A 12,175-nucleotide genomic window follows, 5' to 3' on the forward strand; every position below is an offset into this window, starting at 1 on the left:
CATGCGCAAATGGTAGTGTATGTAATTAATGTATTTGTGTAAGATGACCCTGCTATTTAAAATGTGTATATTATGATGGTTCATGTTCAAATAGCTCAATCCAAAAAATAATGCTGTAGGCCTAAGTGTTAGGCTGTATTTACGCACCTGCTTGTCATTAATGCATAAAAGTTATTATGACCGTTATTTTTATGTCCGATAAATTTGAATCCTTCCGGACATTGGGACCGGCAGATTAAAATCCTAGCGCGACCCCTGCTACAAGCTCATAGCGCGGCACCGAGAGCTTGTATATCTGCTATTTTGGAATAGCTAAAGAATTCTAAAATGACACAGATGCGTTCCAGGTCCCAATGGGTTAAATATGATAAGCAGATTGAGAAGACCGCCTACCGATAAATGTCACAATCTCTGTATGAGTAATCACATGTCAACATGTCTAGTTGACAGTGGCTCAGGAGGTAGAGCGGCTGCTTTGAGAATCGGAGGCTTCCCGGATCAATCCTCAGCCGTCCCCTGGGGTTCGTGTCTAAGAGTCCTTGAGCAAGACACTGAACACTGGAATTTTGGCTCCGAGTGCCACAGCCAAAATTCTTTGTAAAAAAGAAGTGCTTAGGAGCCGAGATACAGCCTTTTTCAGTAAGAAGTTAAACAAAGAGTGAATGGAGAAGCAAATATTCAAATCATCATATCTTGGGTTCTGAACATGTTTTTTTTTACATTTTAGACGTCCAGTGGCACTCGGGGCTTATATCACGTCGGACGTTTTAGACGTCCAGTGGCACTGAATGAGTTAAGAAGAGAAACGCCACAGACGTTCTTCTGCTGTGCATTACATGTGTTAAAGGGCCGACCTGATTTCCCGGACATTTTCCAGAGTTCATATCAACCCCCCCATCTTAAAATATGTTGTTCCACGGAGCCCCCAGTAGCAAAGGTTTGAGTAAAATATTTTCGCTTAAAAAAATTTAGATTCAAAGACTTGCACACATTTTCAAAAATAGCAGATCTACAAGCTCATAGTGCCGCACTATGAACTTGTAGATCTGCTATTTTTGAATAGCCACAGTATAAAATAATGGTTAAAAAGGTTACACAGCTGCGTTCCCGGTTTGAATGGGTTAAAGATTCCTCGCGGCTTTCTTTCGGGAGGTACCCTCATACACCAAGGCCATTGCTCCTATGCTGCGGTTATCATTCCACTTGGGATGTACAATCCCTGTGGCAAATATTGAAATTCAATCTGATGACTGCAGGTCTCGTCCAGATGTCATGTCATCCGTGATTTGGATTGATCAGGCCAGAGGTATCCTATCCTATTTGGAGTGCTCTGCTATGTGCTGTTGACAGTTGACACAGTGGCGGTGATGATGATGACAGCCCTGCTGGGAGCCGTGCGCTGCTGTGCTTCCCTCTAGTGGCACACCCGGAGAACAGTTACTACCGTTTAGGCCGCAGGAAATGACTCCACACTCGTCTACAAACAATCGAGTAAATAAATACTTGAAGCTGCGTCTAGGAGGTGAAAAACAAAACAAAAACAAAACCAATGTGGGATATGGCTGAATGAGTGCTAAAATGCTCTCAGACTCGGGGCCTTGTCAAGAGTGCAGTCGTACATGAATGAACTTGCAACAATTCAGCAGGAACAAAATCAAACCGCTCCATGAAGACGGGGTCCTAGACAATTCCCACTGAATACAAACATGCCTACATAAAACCATCACCCTGTCTAACCTGCCTCCTTGCCCTCACTCAAACAAGCTGTGGAGGGAACAGACGGCTAATTGCTCCGTGGTGGCATCTCCGTGAAAGTTTGACCAAGTTGGATGAGAGGGGGGGGGGGGGGGTATATCAAACGTCAAAGTTTTTAACGAGATCCACAGCAAACGGATCCCTCGACTCACAAGATACATAATTCATCAAAAGCTCTCCGGTCAAAGCTGTCTGTTTAACTAGGCTCACATCCTGAGAACACGACCCCCCCCCCCCCACCCTCTCCCCACCTCCCAAATAAGTTTTACATCACTAGAGAGAGCCGACTACTTAGGGAAAGCGTTGCGTGATAAAGCAGTGCATTAGCAGGCGGCGGGCGCATGCACAAGCGCGCAAGACTTCGATAAATCAAACATTAACAGGAGAATTGTAAACACACGCAAGGCAAACGGAGCGGACCACGCCCACCACGCCCCTGGGTTATTGCAGAGAGACAAGTGTTGGGAGAATGGAACGGAGGTCAAAAATACACCCCTGGGTGTGCTAATGTGTTCAATTTTACCACACACACAACTCTGAGAGTTGAGCACACATTCCCCCCTTCCCTTCATTGATCTAACGTCTCTGTCCTGAGGCTCGGCTCTCCTCCCCTCCAGTCAGCGATAAAATGTAAAACTATTAAACCAAACCGTGTCAGCTCTCACGGACAGCGTTTGCATGAGTGATGGAAAGACAACTGCAAGTGTGTGCACACACTTCAGCGTGTGTGTGTGTGTGTGTGTGTGTGTGTGTGTGTGTGTGTGAGAGAGAGAAAGAGGTGTGCACTGCACGCATGTTTGTGTATGCATGGATTAAAGCAAAAATTAAATGTCACGACTGAAATAATTTTGTTAGGCCTAATAAGCCATTTGTGAAACAGCGAGAAAGGAGCACCCCCACACAAACTAGCGCTGTGTTTCATCAACAATTAGCACAATATGTAGAATGGTGGTGTTTTGCCATACAGCCAACCAGCTAAAGAAATTGCAGATCGATGCTCAAGTCGGCCATACCAGCCCTGACGAAAAAGGAGTAATTTTGTGTTTTAAAACAAAATGCCAGACTCCAGAGGGTTTTAACCTTTTGCTTTTATAAAATATCTGAGATCATTAGGATTTTCTAGAAGATTGAACATGCATTCTATTGCTAGTTTGACGAATAACCGAAAATAGGCTGATCTACAAGCTTACAACACGTCTAAGTTTGGTGCATGACTTCTACGGAATCCAAATGACGGAAATCAGTCGTGGTGACTGAGAACTTAAATCCATGTGTGTGTGTGTGTGTGTGTGTGTGTGTGTGTGTGTGTGTGTGGGGGGGGTTCAGCCGTAACAGATCTGCAAGCTCGCAAGAGCTTGTAGAGCAGAGTCATCCTGGGATAAGTATAACTCGGGCTTTAGTGTGAGTGTGAGAGACTTACCGTAGTGTGCCTGGAAGGCCTGGGGCTTGACTACCTGACTGCAATGGCTGCACATCACCAGGAAGAAGTCGTCTTGCGCGGGGCACTGGCCAAATATGGGCATGTCTGTACGCACAGGGACAGAACATAGAGCAGAGAGGGGCAGTGGTCAGGGAGAGGCAAATAAAACGAAGCCCACATTCAACCTGGTGTTTGTTTCACTTCTCGGGCTTTGAATTTTTTTTTATAAAAATGCTGTTGGCGTATACAAGATTATTATACACATGTACACATGATGATGCTCTTATAATTTCTTATAATTTTGCACTCTTGATTTAATCATTATTTTGTTGTTATTATCTATGCTGCTGCATTGTCTGAAGGAGGCAAAACTAAAATAAGTTTTACTCTTATGTACCTGAACACAAGACGTCACGAAACAATAAAGTACAAACTTGAACTGCTCTCGTCATTCACTGCCACAATTAGGACGCATGATCTCAAGCTGGTGAAGGTGCACTTGACTTTGGCCATGCCCAGGCCAGTATACAGAATAGTCATCAGCCAGTGTGTTAACAAATACAGCAAAGTAAGCGTGACACAATTCGACACCATTTCAAAGGAAATACATGCAGGATTAAGATCAACTGACGGTGAACCAAGTGCACACATTTTGCACACATTTTTTGTTTACAAAACAATTGAGACTGTACGCGCATCTGCCGGTTGCATGTTATCAATTGCCAACATATTCCCAAACCTGTTGTTTTGAGGAGGGCTGTTTCGGTTCGTTCACCGTCCTGTGTGTGTGTGAGAGGCTGGTGAGGCGCTCCCGAGCGAGACACTGGGCGAGCAGTGCCGTGGAGCTGTTGTGGAGCCCAGTGTGTCTCACGGCTAATCACAGTGACTGGAGGCAAGGTTTTGACGGCTGTTTTTTTGTTTTCTAGTTTTTCACTATTAAATTGTTACACACAACAGAAACTAAGGAGTAGATAGGAGAGTTTGGAGGCCAACGATTCAGGAGTCCCGAGTTGGTGTTGGCTAGACCGCACTCACAGTTAAGTTAACATCTTAAGCCTTCTTCCACCAAACGTTTGTATGAATGCGCACTGTGATTCTCAACCTGGTTCTCAACCTTTTCAGGCTGTGACCCCTCAAAATAATCATATTCTAACTGGGGACCTTCCCACCCTGATAAGCACGAGTTGAGGCATTACATTTTTGTTCGACTCGGTTCCACCGATAAATATTGTGAAAATAGCCGATCTACAAGCTCACAACGCCGCGCGTTGCGAGGCGTTGTGAGCTTGTAGATCTGCTATTTTCTGGGGACCCCCCAAAAATCATGTGGGGGTCCCAACCCACAGGTTGGGAACCACTGTGATAAGGGATCTACACACACACGAATGCAGGGCACTGCCATGTCCCTTTTCAGAGAGAGAACGTGACCTGCTGTTGATAAGGAAAGCATCCAGCCAGCAAGCCAAAGGTTACCCACAGTCAGAGAATAAATGTCTCTCTTTTCACCACTATAAGAGCTTAAAATGAATGAATGAATACGCTTTTGTTTACGCGTCTCATCTTACGACCCAAAAGCACAATTATTAAACGTTACATTCACTCAATAACTGAAAGTTGCCTGGTAAAAACTGTTTTAGATAGGAAAACATTTAAATATTCAACAAAAAGAGCCAACATAAATGTCACCTATTATGTTCTCTTCATTTGCCTATTCCAAGCATTCTCTAGTCAGCAAATGCAAATACCATGTGTACCAAAAAGCCATTTAAAAGATGTTTCCACCTCCCAGTTTGATCCCCAGCTCCTCCTGGCTTTGTGCCCGAGTGTCCTTGAGCAAGACACTGAACCCCCAAGTGCTCAAGTGAGCACAGATTGGTGCCTTCACTGCCTTGAATGATTTCCTCCACTGTCGGTGTGTCAATGTGTGTTTGAAGGGATGAATGTAATGTGCTTTGGATAAATGCTCTATATAAATGCACCATCTACCATTTAACTCATTGACCCATTCAATCCGGGTACGCATCTGTGTCATTTTAGTAATTTTTTATACTTTGGCTATTCAAAAATAGCAGATCTACAAGCTTGTAGATCTGCTATATTTTGAACAAATGTATATTTATTTATGTATTTTATATGTATTTTATTTATATATATATATATATATATATATATATATATATATATATATATATATATATATATATATATATATATATATATATATATATATATATATATATATATATATATATATATATATATATATTCTTTTAAAGGAGAATACCGGACAAATTAAGTGTTGTCTTTGATGTCTCGTTACTCACCTACCGACGTGAAAAGTGGCGTTCTTTTTACCATAGATTCCCCTGTCGTCATTTTTTAAACCCCCTCCGTTGTCATAATGGGAGCGCGTGGGTTAGGGAGATTCGTCTATTATAACCGATGCAAAGTTGTTTTTTTCTCTACTGCTAGTCTGCTGTTAGCTACTGCTAACACTTAATTTGTCCGGTATTCTCCTTTAAAGCAAACATTTTTAACTCAAAGTCTTTGCTTCTGGGGGTCCCTGGAACTATATTTTGAGATGGGGTCTGCGGCCAAATACATATATTTTTTGTTGTTTGGTTGCTTTATCAGTGGTGCTCCAACTTTTTCATGTAAAGGACCCCAAAAAATTATGTAATTTTTGGCCGCAGACCCCATCTCAAAATATGTTGTTCCAGGGACCCCCCAGAAGCAAAGATTGGAGTAACACATTTTCACTTAAAGAAATATATATATATATATATTCAAAGATTTTCACAAATAGAAGATCGAGTACTGCGCTAGGAGCTTGTATATCTGCTATTTTTAACACATTGATTGCCTAGATCGAGTCAACTCGTTTTTAGAATCCATCGCTTGATTGCCTAGATCGAGTTAACTCGTTTTTACATTTTTTGGGGAAAATTCCACAAGGGGCGACCTAACACAGCTTTGGAATGATCGATCGTCTCTCAGAGAAGAACAATGTGGATGTGACGTCATTCCAAAAAACGTCACTTCCATCCGCCCCAATGATGGGATTTTCAGAAAAACGGCTGTAACTCAGTTTCTTTTTTTTCCATTGAAAACCACCCGTTTTCAGCGGACCAAAGCTCCAAAATGGCGGATCGCGGTTGGAAACTTGTTGTTCCCATGGATACACAGATCCTTCCGTCTACTCACAGGAAACTTTTTCCGTGTGTTTTTTTTACACAATGTCGGTTCCACGGCGTTTCAAATATCATCGGATTGAGGTAATTATACGCCGGCACGGGGATAGAAAACTATGTTTAATATCTTGGCAGTCAATGTGTTAAATAGCCAAAGAAATCTAAAATGACACAGATGCTTTCCCGATTTCACCTTCTGGTACAACCTTGTTAGTCATATTCATGTGAATGAGGCGGCTGTCAGCAGATTCCTTTCCACTGGGTGACAACAAACACAAACAAAAACAATCTGAGGATAATGCCGCCTTTCACCAGAATGTCATCAAAATTGATCCTGGAGCACAGAACCCGCAACCACCTAATTAAGGAGGCCAATTAAGAGATTGCCTAGAGCTGTGTGATTAGACAAGTGGAGGAGAGTCCCTCTCCAAGCACACACACACTCTCCACTGAGGCAGTCAAGGGTCCTTCAGACATCATCGGTGGAATCTGGAGGGGTTGAGGGCCATTAGCCCGAGGAGGCCATTAGAAAAAGGGCCCAACTGGTGGGTTCTCTTTGTGGGAGATCTTATACAGTCTCGTGTGGAAGGAGCGACGACTCGAGCCCCACTGCTACTTGACACGTGTCAAGTGTCTCAGACTCAAGAGTTAAAACCACTTAAAGGGGTAGTTCACCCCCCAAATAACTTTTTTTCTATTGATTACTCACCCCATGGAGCCTTGAATTCATGGATATTTTTTTGTTTTTGTCGCATTCCTTCCTTTATTATTTGATTATAATAAATTTAGCCCCATTGATTCCGGTAGGAGACACAAATGCATTTGTGTCTCCTACCGGAATCAATGGGGACACATTTATTATAATCAAATTATTGGCTTAGGAATGTGACAAAAACAAAAAAATATCTATGAATTCAAGGCTCCAGATGGTCAGTAATCAATAGAAAAAAAGTTATTTTGGGGGTGAACTACCCCTTTAAGCCCCATTCTATACTTCACTAGTTTGGTGATGTGCGAAAATAGCCGATCTGTAGATCTGAAATAGTAGATCTGCTATTTCAGAATTGTTTTGCCTATAATGACAAGCCCAAAATAGGGACGCCAGGTTTAAAAAGGCTTTATTTTCACATCTATTGGGATCGGCCGCAGGGAAAGGCAAATGTCTTCGGTTAATGGACAAAGGGGGTAATAAATCATGATGGGGTTGAGTGGGGATGCACACAGACAGAACTTGATGCACATACAGTAGCTGAGAGTCTGCCTGTTCTGTAAAGAGAAGTGGTATGGAGGAGCGGTGAACGCCGCGCAACAATGCCTGTTTTACGTGGTTTAAGCTTACAATTAAAGCAGAGGCTGGAATCTGCTTCCCAAGTTCTGTCCAACTTTTGGCATTACACGTGTGTAAAAGTGTAACGTGCGTCCCATTTTTACACTTTCAGAGTTAACACTCAGCTTTGTACTTTGCCTACAAGTGGGGGGGGGGGCACAAATGTCCAAAGGTTTATTCGTTATATTGAAGTTCGGATGTTAATTAAAGGGTTCAGACATTTGCTTATTATTATTTTTGTAATTGTCTCATGCCTTGCACTACTCCATTCTGCACTTTTCCAGCCAACAGGTTTAGAGAGGATAAGGAAACGGTCTGTGTGTACATAGGGCTGTCACGATTACAAATTTAAGTTGACGCTTAATTGTCACTCAAATAATTGCGATTAACGATTTAATTGTGTGTTTGGCATTGAACATTGGAACATATGAAGCATTTTTTTAGGCTTCGTACTCAAATTGCACAGGGGCAGATTTGACAGATACATTTTATACATGTAAAAAAGCAGAAATAGCTGATCCACAAGCTTACGAGTCACGAAGTGACGGGGTTGTGAGCTTGTAGATCTGCTATTTTTAATATTTGAAAATGTGTGAAAATATTCCAACATGGAAACGATTATGACGATTATGCAATAATAATTGCGATTAGCTCAAATAATTGCGATTAGACGATGATGTAATGATCGTGGCAGGCCTATGTGTGCGTGCATATGTATGTACGTTGTGCAAATTACCAGATACAGTAGGCGAGCTCTAGGCCAGATCTGAGCACAGAGCAGTAAATAGAAACTAGAAAGGCTTTCCACAAATACTGCGGGATGATCAACACAAGTTAAAGTTTAATGTTCAGGATATATATCCCGGAGCGGTTGGCAGATTCAATCGAAGGAGTATAGGAGGTGGAATAACGTGGATTAACTTATCATACTATCAAGGGGGATTTAGCATAGACCGCAAGTTAGCTTGGCATCACTAGCAGTGTTGAGCTGGCCATAGCTGAATGGGTAGAGAGCCCGCCTAGGAAGCAGGAGGCGATCAGGTTCGATTCCCGGCACTGGCAATGTGTCGAGGCGTCCCTGTCCCTGAACAAGACACTTAAGCCCTAAGTGCCCCCTACCCCCGCGCTCAAATCTGACCACTTGGGCAGCAATCAGCTGCGTGAAGCTGAAAATTACAATTCCCCTGCAGGATCAAATAGGTCAAATTCTTCTAATTATTAGTGCTGCCAACGACAGGGCAGCTACATTAAAAGACGACAAACGGTGAACATTAACCCTTTAAGACCTGAGGCGATTCTTTAAAAAAAAAAAAAAATCCTATTCCTAACAGTTTTTTGGAAAAAAAAACAAAACACGATTTTTCAAAAATAGCAGAACTACAAGCTCGTAGCGCGGCACTCGGTGCCGCGCTATGAGCTTGTATATCTGCTATTTTTTAATAGCCAAAGAAATCTAAAGTGACACAGATGCGTTCCAGGTCTTAATGGGTTAAATGATGCTTATGACGAGGGAAATTTCTCCATACGGTCAGTTATTTCCATCATCAAAGAACATGGGACTCCTCCGTCACAGACCCGATATGTCCACAGAGACAGCCCACGTCACAATGTATGTCGAGTTAGCCTCTACCCCCGGGCTACTCCGGGACCGTAACGGATACGCTCCATTCACCGAGTGGCTGCCGCGACCATATGCTACCATCATAACGGCACGATGTCACCTGCCCCAAAAACATTTTTTAAACTAAGTTTTGAAGGTCAATTAAAAAAATCCACCAAATGATCAAACCCTAATAAATGGCTTCGGGGCCAGCCCTACCCTATCCTACCCACAACAAGCAAACCCTAATTATGCTGAGATGCAAACTTCTTTTTTTTTCTTTGGAAGTGTGTCCTCAATTAACTCAATGCTTCTCCCAGTTCCCTCTCTGAAACGCACTGGGATCCCAATGAGCGGACACGGGTTTCCTGGCAAAAGAAATCAGCAGGAGGGGTCAAAACCAAACTCACTCCTAGCTGCTACTGTTGTTCACTGTGGGCTGTTCCTTCTAACGGGGCTCTCTGGGCAAAAAAAAAAAAAGAGGAAAAAAAAGAGGCCTCTGCACTCTGCATTCAGTGCACTGGCACCCACTGTACCGCTGAAATGGCCTGACTTGAAAAGTGGTAGAACGCCATTGTGACGTGTGTGTGTGTGTGTGTGTGGGGGGGGGGGGGGGAATTCTCACTCTCCCCATTTTCGTCTTGTGCGGAGGAGATGAAAAGAGAAAGAGAGGAAGTCGAGGCACACAGGAGAGATAGAGAATGAGAATTGGGGGGGGGGGGTACATAAGCAAGCAGGGAGAGCGAGAAAGCGATGAAGGAAACATGAAGGAAAAACCCAAAGCAGGAATGGGTGAAAGAAACGGAGCAAAGATACAGGCCCGGGCCAGACAAAGAGAGCGCAGAGTGGAAGACCTGTGCACAAGGAGAGAGAGCATAAAGCCTGTATGAGACAGAACGAGAGTCCAGTTAATTTCTGCGTCCTCATCCGTGGCAGTGATGAATGATCTAGGTGCAGCAGTAGCAGCTCTGGCTGCTTCTCAGTAGCACACAGGCTGGCTGTACACACACACACACACACACACACACAGGCCAGCAGAATCTGACCTGCGGCTGACATTGGCACCACGCTTACCCAGCTAATGTGACTTTGACTCCTGCCACTGTAAAATTATAAAGTGAGCCTGATCTCGAGGAAGGAATGAATTAGCTGCTGGTCACGTTCACACGATGAGCTGTGTGAGTACGTGGTGTGTGTGTGTTTGTGTATTTGCGTGTGTGCTGGAATGGCTGTTATACCAGGGGAGATATCTGGTGGTGAGTCACGGCAAAGACATGTAGTCATCCACTCGTAATACCCGCGCTCCATACCGATTCTTAAACAGCCAGACAGAGCGATGAATAATGTTGTAAGGGAGAACATGCTGAGGCCACAAGGAGCAAACGGGGAGAGAATGAACTCAGCGACACGGATGACAGTACTGTGGAGAAGCAGTCAGGTAGCTGGAAGGGAGCTGTGAGTCGCTGCCTGGGACTGCAAGAGACATTACATTACAGCCTTGAATCTAAAGTGACCCATCAGTCTCTCCGCCTTCTGCTGAAAGCCATTCCCCTTGACCTGAAGACAAACATTCTGTCCATTTTCTAAAAGCATTATTGCTTCAACGTGAAACAAGAAAACAGACTTTTACTGTAATCCTTCCTGACATTCTGTATTGAACCAACTGCACGTCTATTGTTTGCCAATAAACATGTGAATACTACGAGTTTACATTCTTGCGGTCATGGGAAACCTTAGAGGCACCAATTATTTGCTACTGTACGTAAATTGCGCAATAGCCTCACTGTGTGTGTACACACAAGCCCCATTGTTAGCCAATGCACCGTTACATGCGTGCCCTGACAGGCAGACATCCCTACAGTGCAACATCGCCCCGTACAGAAGGAAAGTAAAGGCTGGACGCACATTGATGACATCACAGGTGTGGGTCCTTTCATGGCTGTTCTATGTGCCATTTTGCCAACCCGACTCTTCCATGTATTTCCAGAAGGGTTCAAATGGAAACCAAAGAATGTAATTCAAGCTAACATTTTGATGTAACCCCCCCCAAAAAAACACATTTGGTCCATCCTGTCAAACACTGAATACATTTGAGGCCCAAGACCAGATGATGCATTTGAACAATTTTCTCACTCACTCACAAACTAAATTTTTTTTCTAAATAACTTTCTAAATTCTTGCCGGCAAGGAATACTAAAACATGTATTTGACGGCATACATCAAAATCCATTTACTGTATCCAACCATGAGATGTTACATCTCACAGTGTAGTAATGTTGTGTTTACTAGTCAACTGCTTTCCCGGTTTTAATGGGTTAAAAGCCAGGTGGCGTGTGCGTGATGTTGTTGTAGGTTGGTTTCAGCTTATGACGCATGCTGCGTGACACCCTCTTGTTTTCTTACATCACTAGCAGCGTTTTGAATTTCAATGCCCAATAAGGCAGGAATAAATAAACAAATCTAATATATTATGTAGGCATTTAGCAGACGATCTTTATCCAGAGTGACTTATGTAAACGCATACATCAAAATGCAGAGGGACAGTGTAGTGCCTCAGTAAACTAGGATCACAGGTAAACCAAGAACCTAGCAATAGCATCAGTCAATATACCAAAGTACAAACATTATAATCTGTACATTGAACTTGAAACAATAGCAACTTATTAGGATACCAGGTAAATAATGAACCTGGCATCTGCCGAAATAACATGCCATCTAAACTACATTTTAACCTTTGCATAAGTCTGCATGTTCGTCAAGACTAGGTCAAGTGCTACGGGCCAAGGTGGAGTCTGAAGAGTTGAGTCTTCAGATTACGGCGGAAAATTGGGAGTCAATCTGCAGTTCTAACGGCAATGGGGATGTTTGTTCTACATTTTGGG

At 43.2% G+C, this 12,175-nt stretch overlaps 1 protein-coding gene across 1 annotated transcript in view; it reads right to left on the reverse strand.

Annotated features, from left to right (window-relative positions):
* Nucleotides 1-12,175, reverse strand: part of atxn7 (ataxin 7) — a 43,431-nt gene that overhangs the window by 20,723 nt on the left and 10,533 nt on the right. Inside the window, exon 5 of the mRNA XM_080425112.1 lies at nucleotides 3,176-3,280. Coding sequence (XP_080281238.1) covers nucleotides 3,176-3,280 — 105 coding nt within the window. The remainder of the gene's footprint in view (nucleotides 1-3,175; nucleotides 3,281-12,175) is intronic.

Source organism: Gymnoscopelus braueri, assembly GCF_963280865.1.
Source record: "Gymnoscopelus braueri genome assembly, chromosome: 3".
In the NCBI taxonomy this organism is placed as follows: Eukaryota; Metazoa; Chordata; class Actinopteri; order Myctophiformes; family Myctophidae; genus Gymnoscopelus; species Gymnoscopelus braueri.